Source organism: Catharus ustulatus, chromosome Z, assembly GCF_009819885.2.
Source record: "Catharus ustulatus isolate bCatUst1 chromosome Z, bCatUst1.pri.v2, whole genome shotgun sequence".
Lineage (NCBI taxonomy): Eukaryota > Metazoa > Chordata > Aves > Passeriformes > Turdidae > Catharus > Catharus ustulatus.
In genome coordinates, this window is record NC_046262.2 from 67,852,600 (window position 1) to 67,878,965 (window position 26,366).

Genomic DNA, 26,366 nt, shown 5'->3' on the forward strand with positions numbered 1-26,366 from the left:
AAAATTCTGATATTCTCAGGTTTGTTTTTTATTTTGAAGTCTGGGAGAGATTGACAGTGTATTAGAAAAAGCTATTTTCAAAGAGTAGGTCAGTGTGAAAAAGTATCCAAATAACGTTCCAAACATTTGAAATTCTTTGAGCAGATGAAGACAGTTTTTAATTAAACAGTGTGAGGCACTTTTGTCCTGCAAGGCTCTCCTCCATAAGATTATGGGAACAAGCTAAAGTTTGCTCACTTGAAGTCCTAGGCTCTCATGCAAATATTTGTCTTGTTGACTTCTCCATGGAACTGTTATAACATCAGATTTCAATTACCAAGACTGCCATCTACCTTTACTTTCCTGACACTTGTAAGAGATCGAGGGCAATGCCTGTGCTCAGTAGTTCATCAGTAACCTCTGTCAAATATTTGTCCTGGGTGTTTTCCAGAAATCTTGGTTCCTTGTCCCCTGCAATATTGCCATGGAGGGTATCCAGGTGTCCAGGGCCAAGAGTACCCATGGAAACAAGGCCTGCAGTTAGGTGGCTTTCTACACTGGTGTTAAGAAGGTTTTATCAATTTCCTCTTTTCACTTGGTGGTCTGTAGTAGAGGCCTACCATGATACTGTGCTGTCTACCTGGCTTCCAGAAGGTCCTATATCTAGTTACAGCAAAGTTTGTGTGAACTATTCTACTATATCTCTGTAATTTGAATTAACTTAAAGCTCTGCAAGTCTTCAGACTTCTGTTTCTCCTATTTGTTTCTCTGCTGCATGTGTTTGTACAGAAATATTTAAGTCATCTGACCTGCTTTCCCTTGGTCAGCAGGCTTGAAGAGACACCACACCATTTCCTGCTTTATTCCAGAGCCCTTCCATTGCCAGAAAAGTCACAAAAGTTTCCAGCTTTCTTCATTTTGGAATTCTCCATTCATCTCTTGTTCAAAGCCTTTGATTGTCCTGTGACTCAAATGGCTTGGCTTTTTGCCTCTGTGGAATCTCTGTAAGACCCTACCTATCTGCTGTTTATCCTGCCAGATGCTATTTGATTTGCAAATTCTTCTCATAGCTCCTGTCTGGTAACACAAGTCCTTGAGCAAAGCATGCCACCCATAAGTCAGGCAGCTGTTGCTTCCAGCCTCAGGGAGAAGGCACCTGCACTCCCCACAATCCAGGACCTGAACAGCTGGTGTTGGGGAACATTCTCTGTGACGTGTCACCATCACTGTAGCACCATCTGTATCAGTACTGCACACTAGCAATGTTTAGGGAACCATTTCTCTGTAAGTATGTGCATTGTACCCCTGTTTATCTAACCCATAGCCAAGTAATACCATCTTGAATTTAAAGTAGTGTTTTGGGCATTTTTTAAAATACACTAATTTTTTCATCTATTTGCCTGAATATTGTTATTGTTTGCCTCAGGGACTACTGGCCTTAGAGGGAGAGCTGACTCCTATTCTTGTCCAGATGGTAAAAAGTGCTAATATGAATGGTCTGTTGGACAGTGACAGTGACTCTTTAAGCAGCTGTCAACATCGTGTTAAAGCAAGACTCCATGAAATTCTCCAGAGAGACAGAGAATTTACTGCTGATGACTATGATAAGGTTAGCATATGATTAGTTTCCTATGAAATAAAATAAATAATTATGAAAATTCCTTTGCAAAAGTACTGAGCAGTGATTTTATGTATCTGTTTTGCAAGATTGAGTGCTTGCAAATAGTTTGAACTGTAAAGATGGCTGTACTAGCTGTGGCTGTAGATATTTTATCCTGTGATTTGGATAATCAAAATAGCTACAAACTTTGAAGAAGGAGTAGACAGGAATCTTGTTTGTAAACCTGTTGTTTTCCCTGTTCCATTAAAATATTTTAATTCTTCAAGAAGTTACATTATAATGTTTGCATTCTTAGTAATCTTTACTTTGACAGTGTGTGGTGTAACAAAATGTTTTCCTACCTACTGCAGTTGTTTCAATCGTTAATCTGCTGCAATGTCTTTTTTTTTGACTTAGAATACTAAGATACTGAGAAGCAGTAGAATACTTCCACTCATTAAGATGCTAAATTAGCACATAGTAATACAGTTTATGTTGACTTAATGCAGAACATGTCACTATTTCTGGTTTTAAATATATTGTTTGTTACAGCTATGAAACTTCTTTCTCTTTCAATTGCTTTCTTTCTGTCTCATATAACAATCAAATACAAGTCCTCAAATGAAGTTTAATCTTAAACTGGTATTTTTGAAAAAGTATTGGGAGCAAATTAATTAAGAATAAAAGACCCTGCATGTATATACTCTGTGTGGATTCATTTAAATATATAAAGTATCATTCACTCCTAGTGGATTCAACAGTAATTGGAAAACGAAAGGATTTATTGATGTTTGTTATATAGATATAATCAGGCTTGAAATGTAGCTGCAATTAATAGAGTACTCTTCAGTCACTGAAAGTTACTAACTTTTGGGATTATAAAGCAATAAAAACTTTTGGGGGGTTCATTTATTTATGGAGGTTTTTAAATTTACTTGTGATTTGGGAAAAGTGTATGGGGTTTATTCCTGTGCCTGCCTCCCTATTATGTATAAATAATCAGTTTCTTGATTTAAATCATAATAGGGAGATAGGAATGGCTTACTTTTAGGTAGAGAGCAGATATTTTCCACATCCAAATTACTCTGTCCTTTTCAGGAAGCCGAGGAAAGTGCAAATAAGTGTGTGTTTTATGTTTAAATCACTGTTTCATATCATTGGTCACTTTGCATTCTGCAGACTTTTCTGAAAAAAATGAGGTTAAACCTCACACATATATTGACTATTGTTTTAGTGACACTCACCTTGATAGTGATAGGTTGTAGCTTTTACCACTTCTATAATTAATGCAGTTCTGAAGAACATCTAATATGTTGTTCCTATATGTGCATTTAAAGGCTTTCTTTTTGTGTTTGTGTCCTGCAGTCCTGTAGAAACAAAAACCTAGGACAGGAACAGGCAAAATTTTTAAGGTATCAGTAAGGTATCTGGCGAATCTGGTTCCTATAGAGCAAAAAATATTTTGTGAGGTCTGTAGCTTAATGACAACATTTCTAACAGAATTTACTTTTGTAAGCTTTCGAATACAGAAGTTACTTGAAATGAAGATATGGAGGCTTGCTAAGTATATACAAAGTTTTAAATATTTTCCCAGGTTGTCTTGGAATAAAATTAATGGTTTTATGAATTCTCATAGTTACTTACATTTACTGTATAGAATTAGTTGCTCTATGAATTTCTTATTACCTTTGAATCTCTAATAAATGGTGCTACATTTTATTATGTTTTCTTAATGCCTCAAAGATAAAAGACAATCGGTAAATTATTAAAAATATTCATACCAACCTGCTTGAATGCTTTTTCTCCAATATTTGTTACCTTTGATATATTTCATCTTATCTCACTAGGTCTTTCAAATCTAGTCTGATCAGGTAATTTTGTATTTATCTCAAATTGTAGCTCACTCCATCTGGAAGCATCTCGCTGATAAAATCAATGCAGGTTATTAAAAATCCTGTAAAGACATGTGACAAGGTCTATTACTTGATCCAGAGTTTGACTTCTCAGATCAGGCAGAGAATGGAAGACCCAAAGTCTGCAGGTACTGAAACATTTTTTTTGTACTTGTATTTAGTTGTACTTGTATTAAGTTTCTCTAGTTAACTTACATGAAAGAGAATTGCAACATAACTTTTCTTACTAAACTCTTTTTTAGCAGAACATTAATCACCCAATAATGGATTAAATATTTTCACAGTCTGATTTCATGTGCACAGTTTTGAAATAAAAAGGCATGAGGAATGTGTGGTTGTACTGCAAAAATTTTTGTCTTAGTTATTTGAAACTCAGCATTCCACAAAAGTAATAGAAATAGTTGATGGTACTAATGCTAAGTTACGTGAATACATCTTATATTTAAGGCTCAGGAGTGCATTTCTGCAGCAATGTGTTTTAGTATCATAGTGGAACTATGTAATTGTGATGCTATCAGCACTAAAATTAGTGTTATGCCCAGCTGTGCTGCCTTCTTAGTAGTAATGCAATTACAGTAATTTCATGACTATAAGGCGCACCCTTTTGACTAAAATTTTCATGGAAACCTGGAAGTGTGCCTTATAATGTGGTGCGCCTTATATATGGACAAAGTTGGGAAATCTGCCAACCTGGAAGTGCGAGCCACGGCCACGCCGCGGCAGCCCCAAACTGCGAGGTGCAGCTGCCCTGAGCCACCCTGGAAGTGCGAGCCGTGGCTGCGCTGCGGCACCGCGAGCCATGACCGTACCGTGGGAGCCCCAAGCCTCGAGCCGCAGCAGCCCTGAGCTGTGGCAGTGCTACGGGAGCCTAGCTGCGCCAACCACACCAGCCAGCACCAGGGGCAGGCGGGAGTGCCGGGGCCCGTGCACGGGGAGGGTGCCTGGAGCTGCATTTAAAGGCTACACCAATCTGTGAAAAATGTTTGCAAACTGAGCGCCTACCGGTAAACCCTGCGATGGGGCAATTCCGCTACTAATTTGTTACTTTGTTGCACACGGATCCTCGCTGCAAAAAAAAAAGGTGCACCTTTTATAATCCGGTGCACCTTATATGTGGACAAAGTTCAGAAATTTGCTGACACCCAGAAGTGCGCCTTATAATCCGGTGCCCCTTATAGTTGTGAAATTACTGTAACTTTTTTTGATCCCTCTGTAATTTATTTGCCACTGCTGTATAATTAAAATGTCCTTTTGTTACTTGAATGGCCTTAATTAAGTAATTTTAATAAGAGATACGTGTCTATGCAGATATTCAGCTGTACCACAGTGAAACTCTAGAACTGATGTTGCGCAGGTGGGCCAAGTTGGAAAAAGACTTCAAAACAAAAAATGGCAGATATGATATTAGCAAGATTCCTGATATTTATGACTGTATAAAATATGATGTACAACACAATGGATCGCTAAAATTAGAAAACATGATGGAATTATATAGGCTTTCAAAGGCTTTAGCTGACATTGTGATTCCTCAGGTAAGCATTTTCAGTTATCAAATACAAGAAAGTGTGGAATAAATGCTTTTAAAGTATTTTTGTGAAAATATCTACTTGGTATTTTTTTCCGAAGCTTCCACATTTTGCAATAATAGAAGTCCTTAACATTATCTCTTATTTTTCAGTAGCAAACTGACTGGGATTTTTTACGAAAAATTTGATTCATAATTAATTTAGGGTGTGAACATGCCTCCTTCCTTTACAGCAGGGTATTAAAGTACAATGGTTCATATGCACCATGCATCATAAATTTAATGGTTGCCTTTGTGAATAAGTCTGTTTTCTGAAATTGCTTTTCATTTCATTTTTCCTGTTGATTGAAATTTCATTTTTGGGCTCTTTGCAAATGATACTGTTAATCTTAATCTATGTAATTTAACTCATTTTAAACAATTTTAATTTAAAAAACCTTACTGGTTTTTGAAAATGCTAACATTCCGTGATGTGAATGTAGATTTCATAGCATTTCAGACCAGAAGTGGACAAGTTTAACTTACGTACTTTGCAAACTGTTAAACTTGGGTTAGCTCTAAAAGCTTGTAAGTGGCAGGACGTGAAATTGATTTGTGATAACAGGACAGAACTGACTAAAAGCTTTCCCTGAGTGTCCCTGCAGTTACAGAGCAGTGTCGTAACTGAGGTGTTTACCCAATATATTGTGTGCAGCATGTGAAGGAAGTTCTTCCTCTCCCCATCTCTCAAACTCCTTGACATGGGGGACAAAAATAGTAGTGATTCTTAAGAATGCATTGTGGTTCTCTTAAGCTGAAATTTTTAACAGAAAAGTAGAGAAGAGCAGGTAAAAATAAGGACACACATGGAAGGAAAAAAATGAAAACTGGATTACCTACATAATGCAAGTAAGAGTGCTCATGTTGCTCTCTAGGGTAACAAGAAGATTCATTCTAACTGTGAGAGCCCTTTAATACCATGTGCAGTGTGGAGTATGAAGCTCCTGGAAAAGTATACTTCTAAATAGTGATGATATTACAACATTTAATATGACTAGTAATTTCCCAATTATGCATGATACCATTTGTTATTATTTGACATAAATAGATCTTCTCTGGGTGGGTTTACCCCAAACTAAGGCAGACATTCCAAATATGTCTCTTTCATAACTGTTAAAAGAAAGGTTAAAAAAAATCTAAACCAACAGAACATTGTGGGGACAGGATAGGAGATGGAGATGGTGACAAAAAAGAGGAATGACTCCATAGATGGTTTGGTTAAGAAAAAGAGCTTTATCATTCCAAATCCACTCCTTTGGTTTAACTAGTGAAGGAAAAACTTTTTCTCTGTATCAAATCAAACAGCAAAAATGCAAACTGCTTGTTCGTTGAAGCTACATCAGTAATCATATGCAGTAAAAATGTTAAACAAACAAAAAAAATACTTTGTAGCAAGAGCAAACTAATAAATGACTAATTTGCTTTGATGTAGAAGCTTTGAATTAGAAAGCTTTTTAATCTTTAACTGAATTTTAAAAGTCTGTTTTTACACAGGAATATGGTATTTCTAAAGCTGAGAAATTGGAGATTGCCAAAGGTTACTGCACTCCTCTAGTCAGAAAAATACGTTCTGACCTTCAGAGAACTCAAGATGATGACACTGTTAATAAGCTTCACCCTCTGTAAGCCAGTTACATTAATTCCCATTAAAAATACAGATATTCTATAGCTTTCATATTTGAAGTATCTTTTTTGCTCATAGAAATTAAAAAATATAATTTATATATTTATTAACAGCTATTTAAAAAATAGGGACACATCTTATCTTGATCTAATAACATTTTACTTTTTTTTAAAGCTACTCTAGGGGTGTTATGTCCCCAGAACGCCATGTTCGTACCCGGCTATATTTCACTAGTGAGAGTCATGTCCACTCTCTGTTATCCACCCTTCGTTATGGTGCCTTATGTGATGTAAGTTTCTCTGTTGAAGCCCTGATATTTCGGGAAAAACCTGAATCTTTCTCTGACTGTATCAATTGAAACCTTAACTGTCTTTGAAATTTATGACATTTTTTTCAAACATTTGATTTTCTGTTACTTGTGGAGAAACATACTGCAAGTTCACATTAATTGGCCTGCTCGTTTCCACCAAAGTAATGCTGTGTTCCAATGGCTGTATGTGTTAGAATCTCAAATAGATATGGAAAGGCCAGATACTTTTTTGTTGTCTTCTGTTGTCACCAATAATTCTTCCAACTTATATTCTCATGTTATGATTCAGGGTTCTTTTGAATTTACTTTTGCACTGGCTTGCTATTTTTGACCATTGACATACTGTCAGGATGTCCCTACTGAATTTCAATGCTCATAGCATACTCTTTCTTACTCTCCTATACTGTTATAGAGCACTACAAAGGTGGTGCATTATTCTCCATCTGATAGTCTTTGACACTGAAAAAGACAGGGTCTCCAGATTCAGATATTATTGAGCTGTTGGAGAAGATACATGCAGCACCAAAAACCTATCTGTTTGTGAGATACAGTTTGACTTACATACTAGTTTTCAAATTGTTGTATTGCCATACTTGCTTCAGGTGATGGATGACTAAACTCAGTGATAGCAAAAGCTTTTATAAAACTCTGTGACATGCTACAACAGGTGCACTCCAAGTTTAAGTCTGATAAACTTTTGATTTTTCTTGAAGGTGGATTACTAAATGGTTTCTTTCCTACAGCATGAACGCTATTCATTTAAGTCGTTTGGGATGTCACGGTTGTACCTCCTCTACATACTAGAAAGCTTCATTTACTCTGTTTGACTGATACCTCTGTTAGTTTGCTATCTGAAAACTTTTTTCACAATACACTAGCTGAAATGAATTTAGCACATAATTAGCAGGTCTCATCAGTGCCTCTGTCTACATATCATTGGTGAAGAAACATGAAAGACACACTGAAATAACATACAAAGAGCTCTGCTCTTCACTTTTCAGTCATTTGATGAACAATTTTAAGTCACTCACAGAGGTTCGTAATTGTTTTTTTCTTGTACCTCTGCATTTTCCTTAGCTATGATGCTGTGAAAATATATGTAAATCATCAGTCTTTTAAAGAAAATAGCGGAGTTTTATTTATTGATACTTTTTTTTTTCTCTATAAGGAATCAAAAGATGAACAATGGAAACGAGCTATGGATTACTTAAATGTAGTCAATGAACTTAATTACATGACACAGATTGTCATCATGCTTTATGAGGATCCAAACAAGGTATTTAAAAGGGATAAATATCTTCAGAAATAAGTAGCGCTGAGCTATGGATTAAAGTATAAACTTAATTATTTTACTTCAGGAACTTTCTTCGGAAGAACGTTTTCATGTAGAGCTGCATTTCAGTCCAGGAGCTAAAGGCTGTGAAGAAGATAAAAATTTGCCATCTGGATATGGATACAGACCTGCTTCCAGAGAGGTAATAATTATGCCTTTCTATAAAGCATAACTTAGGTTTTTTGGATATGGATGTACCTAAAATAAGCAGTTTATTTTTATGTAAAAAAATACAAATGTGGGGTTTTTTTTGTAGAAAAATGTGCAGTTAAAGACAAGCAGCCCAATGTTTTCCATTTTGAATGGGCACTGAGGTAACGGACACAGACAATTTGGATGTTCTAAGGCTTTGCCATAATTTTTACTAGAAATACAAAATACTCTAAGAAGAGTGATATCAGCATTAGAGTGTCACATGAATAATATTCTGGGAATTGGAAGACATATTTAACAAAGTAGTTTGACATGTTTATGAATACAGATTGTTGAGGAAGGATTGATATTTTCCAAGATACATGGTCAGGTAAGTGCAGTTACAACTGCTTTTTGAGAAAGGAATGAGAGCAAAGCTTGGCTGAAATACTTCTAAATAGAAGAAGAAAGAAGAAACAGATTATTATGTAGATTATTGAAGTCTAGAGCAGCTTTTTCAGTAATACATGGTTTGCATCTTGTATTTTAAAAATGAACTTCTTTTATCTTTATGCAGAATATTTGTTTAAGAGCCACTCTGTCTACATGTTTGAAGGTGTGCAGATAAATTTAAGTTGAATTATGTATTTTCTGTAGAATGAAGGCTCGAAGAAAACCTCTCATAGAAATGATAGTGATGAGGAGGTGCACACTCATAAAAGAGATGAAATGGATCGATCAGTAGTGATGTTCAAGCCAATGGTATCAGACCCAATCCACATACATAGGAAGTCACCCCTTCCAAGATCCAGGAAGATTGGTTCTGTTGAAGTAAGTGTTTGTGTTCCAGATAATTTCTGTCAAAGACATTAACTTTTGCTTGCTTTTAAGAGAACAAAACAAAGTGTAATTCTGCTTTTGATTATACAGGAGCAGCATGATACATCTCACGGAAGGTTTGCCCTTACTCAGTGGGAAATCCTCCATGGCAATAATTTCTCTAAAGAGATGTTTCTATTTTAAGTCCTTTTTAAAGGACTTAGTTCCTTTTTTTAAAGCCATTTTAGAAGAGTTGATATTTGAAATTGAAGACTTTCAGTCTAAACCTACCTCTACAGATTAACATACATTGCATTTCTATTCATTCTTATAAGATAGCTACTACTGAGAATTGAGCAAACTTTCAGGGTGATTGTACTGAAAGGGAACAGAGGGTTTAGGGTGGTAGGGGAGCTGCAGAAGGTGAGGCATCTACTGTGTTTGCTTTTACATGAAGTGAAAGTGACTCCACTTGTCAAGCTTTTGAAGGTAAGAAGATAAAGTGGAAGCCCTTTTTTTAAGTGGCTGGGGTTTCTATTTCATGAATTCTGTAGGTAACGTCTTGAACAACCTAGTTTGCTGTCTTGAAAGCCATGACATCTAGCTGTGCTTCACAGATATGGCTTAATGTCACAGAAGTGGGCGGATGCACAGCTGTATCACTGATACCATTGGGATGGTTAAGTGGAAACTCAGATGTTGCAAAGTCGCACTTCTGTGATATTAATGCTAGAAGCAGACTAACAACTTCTTATTGCCTCATTTTCAGTTGCTTAAAACCATCAGAAATGAAGATTCATGCCAGAAGCTTTTTCTGTCATGTTTGTGTTGGGAATGAGTTGTCTGTATGCAGTAAAAGTATTAGAGATTTGGAAATCACTTGGTTATTGGCAGTATGGAGAGAAAAAGATGCATGATTCCCTTCTGTAAGGATATCTATATAACTTCACATTACTTCCATAAATTAACAGACATAATAAATGTTAACGTCTTACATTTTCTATTTCCAAGTTTTTTTGTAAACAAATGCTCACATCATCAATATTTTTGATTTTAAAAGCTGTTTTTGCGATGGTCATGCAAACTCCCCTCCTAACTATGAGTTCACTTATGCACAGCTTAACAGTCTATTACTTCAGACTTCCAATCATTTTCATAAATTATATGGAAGTTAACTTTTACAGGATATCAGAAGTACAAATTGCCAGATTTTGACTGTGCAGATAATACATGTTAAAATTGAATTTGTTTCAGCATTCAGAGCTTGCTTATTTTCTGGAAGGAAATAGCCAATTTAAAGAAAATGTACACTATAAAACATCTTTTTCTGCTAATAGAATAGGTAGTTTCACGTGGCCTACTGAAATCTGCAAAACTAGTATTTGGAATATTTAAACTAAACAGTATTTTGGAGCAATTTAAAGAAGTCGCTGCAACTTAAACTGCAACTGCGTTGAACATTTTTTTTCCCTTTTTTTTTCTTTTTTTTCCTTTTTTTCCTCTTCCCCCCCCTTTTTTTTCACTGCCCCTCCCCCCCACCCCCTTTTTTTCCCCCTCCTGTAAGGCAATTCTGTTTTTACCTAAGTCCATTAATTTGAAAGGACACTGTCAGGTGTGAGATTATGTGGAAGTTTTTATCTCGGTTATAGTCAGCAATATTTGCAAAAGCAATGCAACTGTGACTGAGTCATGAAAAGAAAAAAAAAGCGGAGTTGTAGCAGTAAAACAAGAATGTAAAGCTCATTGACATTGGGAAGCAAACTCTGTATTACAAAGAATGTTAATTGCTAATGACACATACTGATGTAGACATGGGGGGTTGCTTAGCCTGACACTATTCTCCTTTGCAGTCCTGGTAAGGTGTCTAGCATCAGATAATTTTTAGGACATCTATAAGTTTGGGAAACTACTACCAGTCAATTTGGTGCTACTACTAGTGAGTCAGCTGTAAAGTCTCAAAGGCAATTTTAAAATATAAAAAGAAGCTTTCAGATAGGCTTATAGACTAGAAATGGAACCTATTAAGTAATAAATAGGAAAGTTTAATATACTTAGGAGGGGAAAAAAGCTATAATACTTCATGTCAAGGGTAACAGAAGTTCTGTTTACAACATGTGAAAAATTCCTAAATTTATGAATCAATTATTGATAGCAAATGTTTTCTTTCATGTCTAATATTAGTCTACTAGAAATTTGATTGAGTTGTAGTAGAAGATATAGTTGGATGAAGAGATAAAAGTGAAACCGATAACTTTCTAGTATTGTATTGTTACTCTTCTCCACTGTTTAATAGTTTTAAAGGTAGTATGTAAAAGGGTGCAAGCAGATTGGTTTTTTTTCTTTTCTGTTCATTTGGCTCTGTTGAATCTAACTTTGCATGCTTTGCTGTTTTTTGCCCCCTTTCTCACTTCCAGGAAGAGAGCCCCCTGAGTGTGTCTAGCCCAGAGTGTATTGGTACCTGGCTGCATTACACCAGTGGTGTGGGTACTGGGCGTCGAAGACGCAGATCAGGGGAACAAATCACTTCTTCCCCTGTCTCCCCTAAATCACTGGCTTTCACATCCAGTATTTTTGGCTCATGGCAACAGGTTTTTAAACTTTACTTCATTAAACATTTTATGCATTCCAAGCAACAACTGTCTTTAAGGACATCTAATCCCTTGTTACGGATTATGTTTCAAACAATATCTTCCACTTCTTAAAATTACTTGCCAAGAATGTTTGGGGGGAAAAAGAGCAAGTGCATGTTTTTCCACTGAATGTGTTACACGCTTTCATAAACGTTTGATTTCTTTATAGGAATTGCCAATGTTACCACAGTAAAAAAGACTTAGTGTACTGCCTACTGAAAGAGAATTATGCTTTGGTTTAGTTGTCCTTTAAGACTTTAAAACCAGCATTGCTTAATTTGGTGGTAGGTAAATGAAAAAAACAATTGCAACCAATACCATTTAAAATAATTTATTTGGTACTTCATGTGGCTATTCAAAACTTGTTTTGCATATATATCATATTTTCAGTGGCCTGGTATTAACTATTGCAAGGAAAAAACTCTAGCACTAATAATTCTTGTCATCTAAATCTGGAGATATCTGAAACTCCCAACACAGTACATCATCCATTGACTTGTACAATATTTTGAAGATTGTTCTATGTAATGGGGGGTGAGGGGAAAGCAGGGAAAAAAGAAACAGTAAATGTTTTAGAAGCAACAGTGAAGATCTGAAGCTATTCAGAATGTCAAAATATTGTTTACATGTAGCACAATGGATGGTGTTCTGTAACCATATCCTTTTTCTTTGAAAATTTTCATAATTTATTGTAGAAAATTCTAAAATTATTTATGTTGGAAAAGTTTATATCAGCAAAGGCTGTGAACATCTGAAGATTATACTGATTGAGCCTGTGCATGGTCAGTGATCATATGGTGTCCTCAATAGTTTGTCTGTCTTTCCTTCCCTCCCCTCCTTTTTTCAATACAGGCGCAGTTTAGGAAAGTGCATTTGGTAAAATGAAATAAAATGTCTCAAATGTTTGTTCTCATATCAATCTTGGTCTGTGTCCTTTCTCATTCAGAATGCTTGCTTTGCACCACCTCATTGCAAGGAACTCATATGTGAAATGGACTCCCTTCAGAAGGGGATATTGCATGATCTCTCATGTTTCCTTTACATATTTTTACTAACACTTATCATACAGCTTATTAACACCTGTCTGTCTGAAACAGGCTGCTGTATCAAGTTAAATGGATGTTTCATGCTGCTGTTCTATTTTCCCTTATTTTTCTGTTTCTTATATCCAGGTCCTATCAGAAAGCAGTAGTAACTTACGAACACCAAGAACTATTCTGGAACAAAAGCAGAGTGGTCTAGGTATGTGCCTAGAAATTTTGTTTGATGTTATCAGCTTTTCATCTGCCTGCTGTTCTCTCTTGTATATTCTTTGAATAGCTTTTTTGTTAACAGGACCCAATAGTACTTGTTATCAACAACATATGCTGAGTATCTGCTGATGAACTGGACAATTTTTTGCAGCAAATTTTAAAATAACTTATAACTGAAAAGAGCAAATTGTTTGAGACCCTCCATACTACTGATTTTGTACTGCTTACCACAGGTACACAGGATTGTTTTTGACATAAAGCAGGATTTTAAGATAAGAGAAGGTCATTTCTGAATGAGCTTTTGGATTTTGCAAGAATATTTTGGACTAAAATGGCCTGCTATGGAAACACTTTTCTTGAAAATTTCTGTTTCCTACTGTGGGTAATTGATGAAAGTGAAGATGTTTTTCTAAGGGAAGGGGGATGGGGAGCAAACATAAAGTTTCTTGATAGTATCAGGGATTTTGCACATATTCGTCTTTGAAAATTAATTTCTTCTTTCCAACATTAGAATTACTCATGCTATAATTCAAAGGCTTCTTTCAAATTCTCTTAATTTAAGTAGTGCTCTTCTATTGCTTTATTAAAACAGGCTTACATATGACTCACATGCAAAAAAATGAAATCATGCACTACTGTAAATCAATATTGCTTTTTTCATCTGTGTGTCTTTTCACTGGAAACATTATGTATAAAATATGCATCACCTATATGCATAAACTAGAAGTAGCTTTTCCTTTATTCGCAAAGGTACATGTTTTTGGTATGTGTAATCTTTCTGTGATACTTTTCTTCCCATTATATTTATCCCATAGTAAAATGCATACATCAGGTGCTCTTGTTTACTGAAATCCTGGTTTTTATAATGTGCTTGCTAAAGTTAAATGAATATTCTTTTGTGTGACACAATATGGCTTATGGAAGTTGATGTATTTTTGTGTAGATTAAGGTATTATATTTGGTGCAAAAGGCTTTTGCCACAGACCAGGCGCCAATTTATTTTGGCTATGATTGGTCACATGTGCTAGTAATGTTTCTCCCCACTGGACTGTTATAAGTAATGAAAAGAAGTATTGCTGGTTTTCAAAAAAAAATCTGCTACTGCTTATCTGAAATGTAAAAGTTAAGTTCTGAGTGAAAAATTGTTTCTCCTTTCAACTAGTCATAAAATGTAAAGAAAAAAAAACTTTTTTCCCATTCTGTTCATTGTCGTATGTAAGTTTCATTATGTAATCGATTGGCGATTGCAAAAGTTGTTTTTATATTTTTGTCTGTGGCTTTCAGTGATTTGTTTTAACTCCCATTCTAGTGGCAGGAATGCATGAGTTGTAACAAAAGTACTGTCAAATCCATGGAGATATGCAAAGGTCTTCTCAGGAAAGGAAGTCATGTTAAACTTGAAATTTTCAGGTATTTTCAGTTTGTAATATTGTCAGTAATGGGAGCTGAAGTCTGAATAGAGTATCTCCACTTAGGTTAAGATTTTGTTGGGGTTAGAAGTATTTCCACATACTAAGTCTGTGGAACTGCGTGAGTACTTCATAGCAGCCTATCATGTCAAAGGCTGATTTGGATGAAAGCAGTGAGCAGTATTTTTCCAGTTTATATTTGTTTCAGGAATACGGGTTTTCAAAGACACAACTTTCACATCATCATCATCAATCATTATTGTCATCATCATCCTCATTTTGTTTTGTTGTTTTGTTTATATTTACTTTGATGCTAACTGGTAACTTTCTTTTTACCAAAAGTGAAAGCAGGACCAGAACTCACTTTGTTAAAGTCAGTCCTCTCTTTGCACATATAGCAGAGTGTGCAGTTTCATGAGTAGAAAAACAATAAATTATGATAGTTTCAGCCTACAAGTCCCATTCTGACATTACAAGCATATTGTGAACCTGTCCAAGGCACTGCCAAAAGCTGCCTTTTGTGTGGTAAGAGCCATGTGCTTGCATGCTGCATGCATCCCCAATGTGAATGGACGAACACCTGGTTGTTGTATGTATTTTCTCTAACTCCCATCAGGGTCTCACTGTGCGGGCCTGTTTAGCACCTCAGTGCTCGGGGGTTCTTCAAGTGCACCTAACCTACAGGATTATGCTCGTACGCATCGTAAAAAGCTGACTTCTTCTGGCTTCATAGATGGTATGTGCACACACTCGCACATGCACGCACAACCCATGTGCCACATTGAACTTCTAAAGATTTTAATGGAATCCTAGAATCTTTGGCCTTAGTATTAATTTTATGAGTTTCTATTGCTTCTTTATTGCCCATAGCTTGCCTATGTTTAACTTAATAGCATAGTTAATTATTGTTTGTCTTGAATTGTACTAGATTACAGACTCGTAATGTGCGCCAGGAGATGCCAGCAAGTGCATTTTTAAAATAAACTGAAAGTTTTGTTTTTAAATTCTTTAATGATTTTAAATTGTTTTTTTATCACTGCTAATTTATCTTGAAATTAAATAAATTATTTGGAGCATATACAAGGAACGAAATTATAAAGTGATAAGTTAAATACTGATGGTGAAAATTTTAGGATTCCTAACTTTTTTTTTTTTTTTTTTGGTGGGATTTGTATTACAAAGGAGCAGGAGATTCTCAGTTTTGGATAATCTGGCATAGAGAAGAAACTTTCTCACTAGATTTCAGAATGTAGAGATACCAAAGCACACCTTTATAACTCTGAGGTGAAACAGTATTCATGCTGTTTTCCCCCACTTCACTTCTCAGTATTCAAGTCTAACCTGAATAACCTTGTATGCCAGAATCACCAGCTCATTCTGCTTGTTTTCATACACTTCATTACACATCTTGTAGTTACCAACAATCAAAATTTTCTTCTTTTTAACATCTATTTAGATTTTAGTCCTTTTCCTTGGTCCCTTTTGCATGCCACTTACTTCTAATACCTTCTCATCTTTTCTTTTTACCTTTCTTCTTCCTTTTCTATTTTAAAATCTCCCTCTTTTGGTAGCTGTTACAAATTTCAGGTACCTGTTTTTCTCTTTCTCAGACACCACACGCGGTTCTGCTGTTAAAAGGTTTTCTATCTCATTTGCTCGACACCCAACCAATGGTACGTTTTGCTTTTATTTTAAAACCAAATTCAAAAACAAAAGGTTTCTTGCTTCATCCCTTTTATTTTTATTTCAAACACGGGGTGTACAGTATCATCCAGCCGTCTGTCGTTTCTAACTTCAAGTCCAATTCCAAATATATTTGTGATCATTAGATATCCTCAATCCTTTCTTTACCATTCATTAGTATAAATACAACATCAAAATTCATTACTTTGAATAATCCACAAAAAAATGAAGTGCTACTGTTAATCATGATCTCTCTAATAAATTATTCTTCAGAAGTTCTTGTTTAATCAGACCGGTATGGTACAAGATACAGACAGTAAAATCTGGTCTTACTAGATATAGACTTCTTGATAGCTGCTGCTTCTTCTTTGTCTTCTGCTGATCTGATTCTCTCAGCCTGCCCATTCTAAAATAAATCTCTGAATTGACAGCTGGAGTTTATGCCTATCTTCTTGAAGTGATGCTAAATTACAAATGCTAAAACAGAAGCTTTGGTTCCATTCCTGCTAAATTGTGTTTTTTATGGGACAAAAATTTATTTTACCTTCTCATACTTCTCTGTTCATCAGATGTGCAAATTACTTAAATATTGCACTAAAAATCACAGCAAGAAGGCTGTGACTTCTTGAGCAGCATTGACCTCTTGAGCTTCTAGAGTGAGAGTTAACTGTCTTCAGTTTGCAAAAATTCTCATTTAGCACACAGGACAGAGGTATGTCTTTTTCTTCCTCAGCAAAATATTTTGTGCCTCCCTTTCGACATGATTGAATAGGCCCCAGATATATCCTGTTCATGTAAAGTAGACTCAGTCTTCAGGATCCACTGGACCTGAATGTAGCTTTTCCAGATTTCTTAACTGCAGTTTAAAAACGTGCATGACTACTGGCTGAGTTCAGTGATAGTGAAATTGAAGTTGCTGTGGAAATCATCAGTATTTTCTTGTTAGATTTAAAATATATTTGCTTAGAAAGAAAGTATAAAAAAAAAAACAAAACTTGAATTTTGGTTTAGCTTTGCTTGTATTTTGTTACATTAATTTTAAATCCATAGTGACTTTTTTGCACTGCAGTGCTTCATGAAGGAAAATTATAAGGCAAAATTTATACCATTAAGACTGTGTTTGATCTAAAAGGCCAAATCTAATGTTTCTTCTCAAATAGAAAAGTTAGGAGTCCATTTTTATGTTATAACACAAACCAAACAATATTGCCAAAACATTACAAGGTCAGAAAGAAATGCATTCAAGAATATGTGGCTAATCTGTGGATTACTTTCTGTTCCATTTAGTCACTTTTTGTGACTCTGTTCTTTTAAAAAAGGATCTAAATAGCTTTTAATGATCACTGATTCTGATTCATTTAACGCAGCAGTTTTACCACACATCTTTGACAAGACTAATGCATGCAGTATGAGCTCCTGTGAGCCCCAAGTATATTGCAGGTTTCCAGGGGTTCTCTACTAACATAACACCATATTGATGTTGTTTCATCTGTCCTCTGAATTATCATTTTAATTATCCTTGTCCTTTCACTGTGTTTTTTTCTTACTTTTATGTTGTTATCACACCCTCTTAACTCATTTCAGACTCCCCCCCCTTTAGTTCAAGGAACATGGTGAAACAAGTATCTTCTGAAAGTGCTATACCTTTTTTTCTGGGCCTCTGCAGAACACCCACACCTCTTTAGGTGCTGGTCCATGTCCTCTGTGGAATTTCTAGGCTCCAGTGGTATGTCTCTACAGCTTTTGAATCTTAAGACAGCAGGGTGGCTTTTTGAGATGCTGCATTAACCCTTTCATTGTCTTGCCTTTTGATGCTTTAAGAATGCATACAGCCAAAAATCAAAGGCTGCTAGTGTACAGGAAATTGCCTTCTTAAAGGGATACTGTCAGGCTTCTTCATCATAAAATTACAAGTTTATTTCTTGTAACATCATAAAATAATTATCAGAAAGGTTTCAAACAAAACACTACACATAGATTTCCAGATTATGTTTTAAGCCATATCCCTCAGCCATAAAGATACTACAACGATCTGCTGGGATATGACTAGCTGACAGCAGAATTATCAAAACTCAATGAAAAAATTTGGAGGGGAAATTAATAAAATAAGAATTTTTTTTTTTCCCTCTTTTAAAGGGTATGAGTGCATTTTGGAATTACTTTCTGGTTCTCTGTAACATGCACTATAATAATAATAGTTACTAAAAAATTAACCTGACATTGTCCCACTTTATTAATTGCAAAATTAGTAATATAAATTCTCATTTGAGTGATAGTCACTTTTCTGTCAGGATAAAGAGAAACCTTACATTTTACTGTAAGGCAATGAAAGGGTTTGTGCTTTACATGCATGCATATAATTATTTAGGATATTAATATGTATGGCAAGCATTTTAGTGCTTACACTGAAGGTTATCTACTGACTTGATAGGAGAATACAAATTAATAGTGTGGTGGTGGTTCTTTTGTACGCAAAATCCAACTTTTCATGAAATGCAACACTTTGTTTGTAATTTAAGTGAAGCTGACATAAGTACACCTCGGTTGAATATTTGTAGCAATGGTCTCTGAAATTTTAATATAGCCAGGGTGCATCTAAATATAAGTATACACATTTGGGGGTTGAAATCTTGTTGAATTTCTTCTTTATGCAAAGTACTGATGGTGAGCGAATGGGCAACATTGGATATCCCAGGAATATTGTTGCTTATTTATTATTTTATGGGAAAGAACAGTTCACAGTCATAATGCTATCTCTAATAAATGTACCTTGAACTGAAATTCTAAACATTATTTCATTCACTATTGCTTCTTCATTTAATTGTCTTAGAAGAAATTTACACTATTGAATTGCAAAGTTGTAATGTTACAGCTGTATGTTGAAAACACTAATGGACATATTATCCTCTTTGAAATGCAACTGGATGAAATGCTGGTTATTGAGTTACCAAACTTGAATCACTTTAGAGGACTGCAATTTTTTTTTTTAGCCAAGATGTTTAAATGCATATGGATGCATGGTTAGTGTATGATCTATACTAACATAGAAAAGCAAAGTCAAATAATTTTTTCGATTTTTGGGTTACTTTACTTACCTGTTCTAATACATGAAACTTCTAGCCTTTCAATACTGTTTTTAAATGCATAAAGGTAGATGTATATCTGTCTCAGAAAGTAAAACCATGTGACCTCAAGGTAAAAAATGCTAACAGTGGTTTTCCTTTGACATTAAAGACAACAGTTTGTTTTCACAGAATACTGAAGATGATAGAACATGAATTCTGCAAATTTATTTCTTGGAAGATACAGCATTTTGTCTGCTAATAAAATAGCTATCCTACTTTCTTGCATGAATGAGTTACCTATTTAGTCTTGTGCCAGGTATAAGAATGAGTAGGAGAAATACTACCTTTTCCTGACTTTTTTTTTAATGATCTGTTAAGTTTGTCTTAAAGGGAAATTATCTTTAATGAACTGATTTGGGAGTAGAGCACAGTTCTCATGTTTGAATGATTTGTGGACACATATACTTCATCTGTACACAGGAGGTGTATCCCATGGTATGTTACACAGTATCTTTAGCTGGAATTTGGCTCATCTTGTTCCAACTCTTGTAATATTAAATTTCCATGATTTCAAGAGACTTATGCCTGCACAAGCTAATGTAAACTAAGCACTTTTTATCATGTGTTAATGCAGTAGCTTAAATCCTGTCTTATGTTTGGAAATCTCTTTGTTTATTATTTTTCTTTTAGGTTTTGAACTGTATTCCATGGTGCCTTCTATTTGCCCTTTGGAAACGCTACACAATTCCTTGTCTCTGAAGCAGGTGGATGAGTTTCTTGCTTCTGTTGCTGCTCCATCGAGGGAAAATCTACAGGAGACATGTACTGGTTATAGTTTGTAATTATGTTAATTTTAAATTCCTAAGTAATGTCTGGTTCATCTTTGCAGTGTTTTGCAGTTAACAGGTAAACTAAGGATACTGTTTTTGAAGAAAATGGGAAACATACATAAACCATAATTTTACTTTTTGCACTATCTTTTGGGTATGGACACATAATTCATTGAAGTAATTTCTCTGTTGGCAGAGGTAGTAAATTAAGGATTTAATGAAATCATAGTTTATTTCTTTTATTATTGCATTGACTTCTCTGTACTGTCCACATGCAGCTGAATTACAGTAATTTCACGATTATAAGCTGCACCATTTTGACTAAAATTTTGGTCCGAATCCGAAGTGCGGTTTATAATCAGGTGCGGCTTATATATGGACAAAGAACAAAAAATTGCTGTTTTAGTTTGGAGGACAGGTATCTGCTGAGAAATGCAGGAGCTTCTGTTTGAAATGGAGAATGTAAACCCCCTCCCTCCAAATTATTAGAATTTTGAAATCAAGGGGCTTTCAGGCAAAGATATGGGAATTAGGATTAACAGTTCTTTTTTAGGGAAATTAAAATAGAAATACAGTACTACAAAGAAACAAACTCCAAACCCTAACAAAGTCAGAGTACAACCTGACACCTCGTCTGGCAGGGTGTTGGTAGCAGTCCCATTAAATCCTCCTGCAGTGATAGATGTGATTCAGTTGAAGCAGTGGTCCTGTAGAAGGTGCGGTTTCTCTCCGGAGGTGCAGTGGTTGGTGATGTGGAGAAATCCAGTTTTCCTCTGAAGCCCAGTGGAGAAAGGGGCTACCTTAGTGTCCCAAAACCTCTGTTTATATTTTGGTAAGAAATGTTGGGCTCTTCCCTCTGGCTGGAGCAACTTCCAATGGGATGAAGTAATTTTATCAGTCACAGAGTGGAACTCAATGGGCCATTAGCAGAAAATGACTCGCTGGAGGAAGGATGGGTTGTGAAAAAATAAAGAACAATGCCCCACCTGGTTTCAATGGATGGCCCATTTGCAGAATATCTCTCGCAGAGATAAGGATCACTGCCCCTAGCCTCACTAGATGGTGATAGAATAGATACCTTTTATCACACTCTGTATTGTAATGTGCAGCTTATAATCAGGTACAGCTTATATATGGACAAAGAACGAAAAGTTGCTGACACCCAGAAGTGCGCCTTGTAATCAGGTGCGGCTTATAATCGTGAAATTACTGTAATGCTTTTCAGGTAGCATGCAGTATTCCCAGCTTTATACTATACTGCAGTACCTCAGCAGAATAATGTTGCATTTACACTTCAAACTTCATTATTTCCTGTTTCCTTCAGTATTACTTGGGGTTTCACCCATAAAGTGCTTTCCAGTTATTTAGCTTTTTAGCAGTTTGTGCTGCATGTTTAAAATTTAGGTGATCTTGAAAGGAAATACAGCTGAGTTCTATGGATGTGCATGTGTCTGGGGAAACGATTTTTCCATTGTGACTTTACTGTTCTGTTACTTTACTGAAGTGGTTTCAGTTAGGTCAGATTTACCACATATTAAGGATGCTTATAAATAATGTGTCATTATTCTTCTTAAGGAAGTGTCTAAAGACTTACGCTTTGATCAGGAAACTTGTACTTTCAAGTACTGATACAACAGTATCCTGCCTATTAAGACTTTTCCCTTTTTTCTGCTACATGATTTTTCCTTTTTCCCCCCATTATTTTATACACTTTAGATTTTAATCAGCAGCTTATTTGATATGGGAGGCTTCCTATATTTGCAATTTAAGAAAATTGATATAACTGAAAAAGACCTCAGAGAGGCTTACAAGTATATGAAAATTCTCATTTATTTAAAATGTCTTTTTATGATTAGCTAGTTTTTTCCTAACACAGGTTAGAAAGTTGGCCAGTCTTCAAAATCAGTTCAGAATTGAGAGTATACAAGATGAAGAAGTATTGAAAAGCAAAACATGTCATACTTCTAGTGTATAGTTGTCACCAAGGTTTGGTTGGAAAATGGACCTGATACAATTGAAGTCAAAGATGTTTGATTCTCCTGCTTTCCTCTACTGTTTGGAGATTGTCTAGAGATTAATGCATTGTGTGCACTTTTCATAGACGTGTTGGACTTAAAACCTATTCAGATACAATCTTCATAACCTGTAAGAAACAGCAGTAATGCTTTTGCCAGTCTTGTGGCAAGGCGCCTGTTACTGAAATGCTACCCTAACAGCATGAACTTACTGTGTTGCTTTCTGTGGTAAAAAAGAGATTTTAAGACTTGTCTTTCATGTTAGGAAGTTTTGACAGTAAAGTCAAAAATTGGTAGCTGAGCAGCTGGTTGTATAAATGCGGTATCTGTTTTGCTGAATGGATACAAAGTCCTGTGACTACAGTCTTGACATCTGGTTTAGGTGAGAATACTTCTATTATTAATGATTCTTCTTTTCCCTACCATTTTAGCTTCTCCTGCTCAGATGATACCCCTTTCAGGAAGAAAAAATTCTTTAAATACATTTACCCCTGCAAAAATTCAACCAACTCCACTTGAAACTTTACCTGAAAGGCTAGCGGTAGAGAAACTAACCTTATGTAAGTAAATTCTGTCAAAAGCAGAATGGCTAACAATTATTTCCGATAGTCTAATTCTTCCTTACATGTTACATGACTTATTCTGTTTCTTAACAGAAACAGCTGCAGAAGTAGAATAATTTTGTGGGTCAGTGTGAACTCAATAGCATTGCACAAATAGCTTTAACAGTAAAACAGTGTTAATAGTTACTTTCTCTTATCCTCTGAATTGTTTCATTTTCTATGGCCTGAAGTTCACAAGCTTTTGCTTTGAAGTATGACAGCTATCTCCAAGTAAGACAAAGTAAATTTATTTATTTAAATGGCTGAATTTCTAACATGTTTTCTAAACACCTGATGTAGAGCTCTGTGACTCTGTTCTGACTAAAACTGCCAATAACATGATGATGCATTCAATCATTAGTATGTTCAATCTGAACTGCTGGCCAGATACACTGTCTCGTTTTGGATGGTTGTGCTGTTTAGAGACCAAATTTCACTTGGATTTCTAATTTCATTAGATAGTGTAGCTTATTTGTTTCTATGCTAGATAACATGCATTTTTCTTGCCTTTGATGCTTTTTAGCATCAAAGTGTAAAACCTAATGCTTCTTTTCTCTCTGTACAGCTACCCTTGGATGTTCTGTTAATGTATCTAATACTAAACCATCTCTTGAAGAGGCCTCACTAGATGCAGAACTTTGTTGTGAAACTGTTTCTGAGAAGAAATGATGAGACAAAACTGGAAACAGCTCCTCAAATGGTTCTTTAGTTTGCATTCAGGAAAATTACTGAGCTGTCAAAAGCCATTCGTGTCTGCATCTGCAATTCATAGTGCACTTAAGAATCTTTACACATGGTTAATTAGTGTGCACAGTATTTAGGTAATCTCTAAAACGTCAGGAAATACACTTAAGAGTTTGATGAACCGCACACCTTTTAATGGACAAGCTGCACATGAACCTTTTCTGTGTCTTCAAATATCTGCTCTAAGCCTGTACAAAAATAAAATGGTATGTGTTACAGCGGCTCTGTTGATGTCATATTTCATTACATCTGTTGATGTAATGAAAACATTCTGTTGTCATCATAAACGTCTGTTTTCAGGAGTTTATAATCTCCCTCTGAATTTCTTCTGTGTGCTGAAATGTAACACACACCTTGACTTTTTAAAATTTAACTAGATTTCCAAAGAGATCTATTTTCCTTGGTTTGAATATAAGCAGTTGTTTTCTGCATTTCAATTATTTTAATCATATATGCTGCAATAATTAGGCATGATGGAGCAATTTCATGTATCAGCACTTTTAATGACTTTTTTTCCCTGTGTTTACATCAGACCTGTAACATTCAAATATACCTTCTGGTATACAGGTATCTGTATATCATCCAGCAGATAAAACTGTCTTTTAAATATTTTTATCAAAACCTTCTATTGCTTACTAAAAAAGACAGTTTTATTTTCTTTGTCATGTGTTTCTAGAAAATGGGGATACTAAAAAGCAGGTTTTGTAGAAGAAGGAATGGTTACAGCTGGTCTGCTACAAGGTTTACTCTAAATATTGTAAATACTCCATCTATGTTTTATCATCATCCTTTCAGCATAGAGAAAGACTGCAAAAGTACCAGAACTCAGTGCATACAGTTCCAAAATACTCAGGATTCATCATGACCTGGGTATTTTCATATTCTTCGCCTTCTAATCTAGGTAGTTGACAGCAGCTCTCAAAAAAAAAACAACCCCAAAAAACACAACAAAACAAACCAAAAAACAAACAAAAATATCCTACACAAACAAACCGAAAAACCAACCAACCAATCAACTAAACAAACAAACAAAAAAACCAACAAAAACACCCAGAAACCCCAGAAAAAAAACCCACAGAACAAACAAAAAAGGAAAAAATCTGAACATTTTATAAGAGATGAAAGAAGCATTTCTAAATTGGTGGAACATGGAGTTATGGTGTTATTTGGAATAATTATCCAGTCTTAAGCAATTGTAATTTTTTTCTGTGGCATGAAGAATTACTGGGTTATGAGTATCCCTGATTATGAAAATATAGACCACTTCTTTAATTTCAAGCAACTGAGTAGTAAGAATAGACTTCATAACTACAAGATAGGTGTTTCCTTTCATGTTTAAGCTGCAGAAGACATACCTTATGAATAAAATGTGTAAGTAGGGCTCTTACTTGTCTCCAGAGCCAGTGCAACTATAGTTACATTCAGTTTGCCACAGGGTCTTTTTTCAGTGTTTGCTATATACGAATGAAATGGCTTCAGCAGACTATTTCTAACAATGCTGGTTAAACACCAAATATATGAAAGTATTTCACAGCTATATACTTCAGGCATTTCTTTTTCTGTAGTGTAATTGTGTTACTGACAATGTTGGTCTTGCATACAACTGAATGTACGCTACTTTACTGTTTAAAAAAAAAATCTACAAATTTAAGTATACATATCATTCCAGTCAACCAAAGCTGTGGCATAACTTTTTTTATGTGCTCTTAAATAAAATCAAGGTCACTGGCAACTTCTGTCTATGGTGTTTTCTTTTAAAAGCACTGTGAAGTGACTAGCTGACAAAGTGGAAAACAATATACTTATCAACCATTAATTTACAAATAAGCCAAAATTACTCTTAGAGGGTAAGGATGTGGCATAAAAGAAATGACAGTATCATTTTATACTGAAATCACTCCTCAAAAAGGTAAGTAGCAGTCACACATTCTGCAATGCTTTGTCGTGTTCCAGAATGGTAACATCAAATACAAGACCACTGAATGCTCTTGTACTTGCTGTTGAGACTGATAGTAGGAACACAATGTGGACTGCACAGATTAGAAACTATTTAATTCAGTTTCTTTATTTAATAGCAGTCTCTCTCACATTAAAGTTTTTGAACTATGCATCTTCTTCCAACCAGATTTGACAGAGGTCAAAGAAAATCAGTGGTCACTGTGGACTGTGACTCCCAAAATATTACCACCCTGCAATGTAGTTTAAGTACAGTAATTTCACGATTACAAGCCGCACCATTTTGACCAAAGTTTTGGTGGAAACCCGGAAGTGCGGCTAGTAATCCGGGGCGGCTAATATATTAACAAAAATGTGATATCTACCCTTACCTGGTACCGTGCCGGTCCTGTCCCGAGCAAAAATGGTTTGAAATCCATGGTTTCCTGTTGTTCCGACGATGAATCCATCAGAGAACAGCTTATTGCCTGCCTGTGGATGGCGACGTTACTGAGAGGTGGGGGGTGTTATCGGGGTGAGTTACCTCGGCAAGTTACCTCAGCAGTTTGATAAAAGTGTGTAATATTTCTCTGTACTTTTTTAAATGTTTTCAGTCTTGTGTGGCTGCGCGGCTGGCTGTGCTCGTGCAGATGAGCGGGGCGGCTGGGCTGGCGCAGATTGTGGGGGGGGGGCTGGGCTGGCGCGGAATGAAGGGAAGGGCCGGGCCGAGCCAGGTTGTGCTCACTTGGATGAGCAGGGTGGCTGTACCGTCGCGGATGAGGGGAGGGGCCAGGCCGTGCTCGAGTGGATGAGTGGGGTGGCTGTGCTGATGCAGAGGAGCAGCTCCACTCGGAGCTCCACTGCCCACCCGTGCAGCTGAGCGGCTGTGCAGCTGTTTAAAGGCAACGCGGATCCGTTGGGAATGC

The 26,366-nt window shown here is 35.8% G+C and overlaps 1 protein-coding gene across 19 annotated transcripts in view; it reads left to right on the forward strand.

Moving 5' to 3' along the window:
• Window positions 1-24,480, forward strand: part of PPIP5K2 (diphosphoinositol pentakisphosphate kinase 2) — a 57,057-nt gene extending 32,577 nt beyond the window's left edge. For 5 of the 19 annotated variants that reach the window (XM_033084662.2, XM_033084645.2, XM_033084643.2 and 2 more), the window contains 16 exons: window positions 1,406-1,588; window positions 3,479-3,620; window positions 4,801-5,024; window positions 6,551-6,678; window positions 6,855-6,969; window positions 8,159-8,266; window positions 8,349-8,465; window positions 9,113-9,286; window positions 11,689-11,862; window positions 13,077-13,146; window positions 15,183-15,302; window positions 16,177-16,239; window positions 17,916-17,975; window positions 20,005-20,136; window positions 22,591-22,719; window positions 23,327-24,480. In XM_033084662.2, the coding sequence (XP_032940553.1) occupies window positions 1,406-1,588; window positions 3,479-3,620; window positions 4,801-5,024; window positions 6,551-6,678; window positions 6,855-6,969; window positions 8,159-8,266; window positions 8,349-8,465; window positions 9,113-9,286; window positions 11,689-11,862; window positions 13,077-13,146; window positions 15,183-15,302; window positions 16,177-16,239; window positions 17,916-17,975; window positions 20,005-20,136; window positions 22,591-22,719; window positions 23,327-23,430 (2,043 nt within the window). In that variant the 3' untranslated portion in view covers window positions 23,431-24,480. Of the gene's footprint in view, window positions 1-1,405; window positions 1,589-3,478; window positions 3,621-4,800; window positions 5,025-6,550; window positions 6,679-6,854; window positions 6,970-8,158; window positions 8,267-8,348; window positions 8,466-9,112; window positions 9,287-11,688; window positions 11,863-13,076; window positions 13,147-15,182; window positions 15,303-15,748; window positions 15,851-16,176; window positions 16,240-17,915; window positions 17,976-20,004; window positions 20,137-22,590; window positions 22,720-23,326 lie in introns of those variants that run through there. The other 14 variants (XM_033084646.2, XM_033084647.2, XM_033084650.2 and 11 more) reach the window with 8 other exon arrangements.
• Window positions 24,481-26,366: the final 1,886 nt, after the last annotated feature.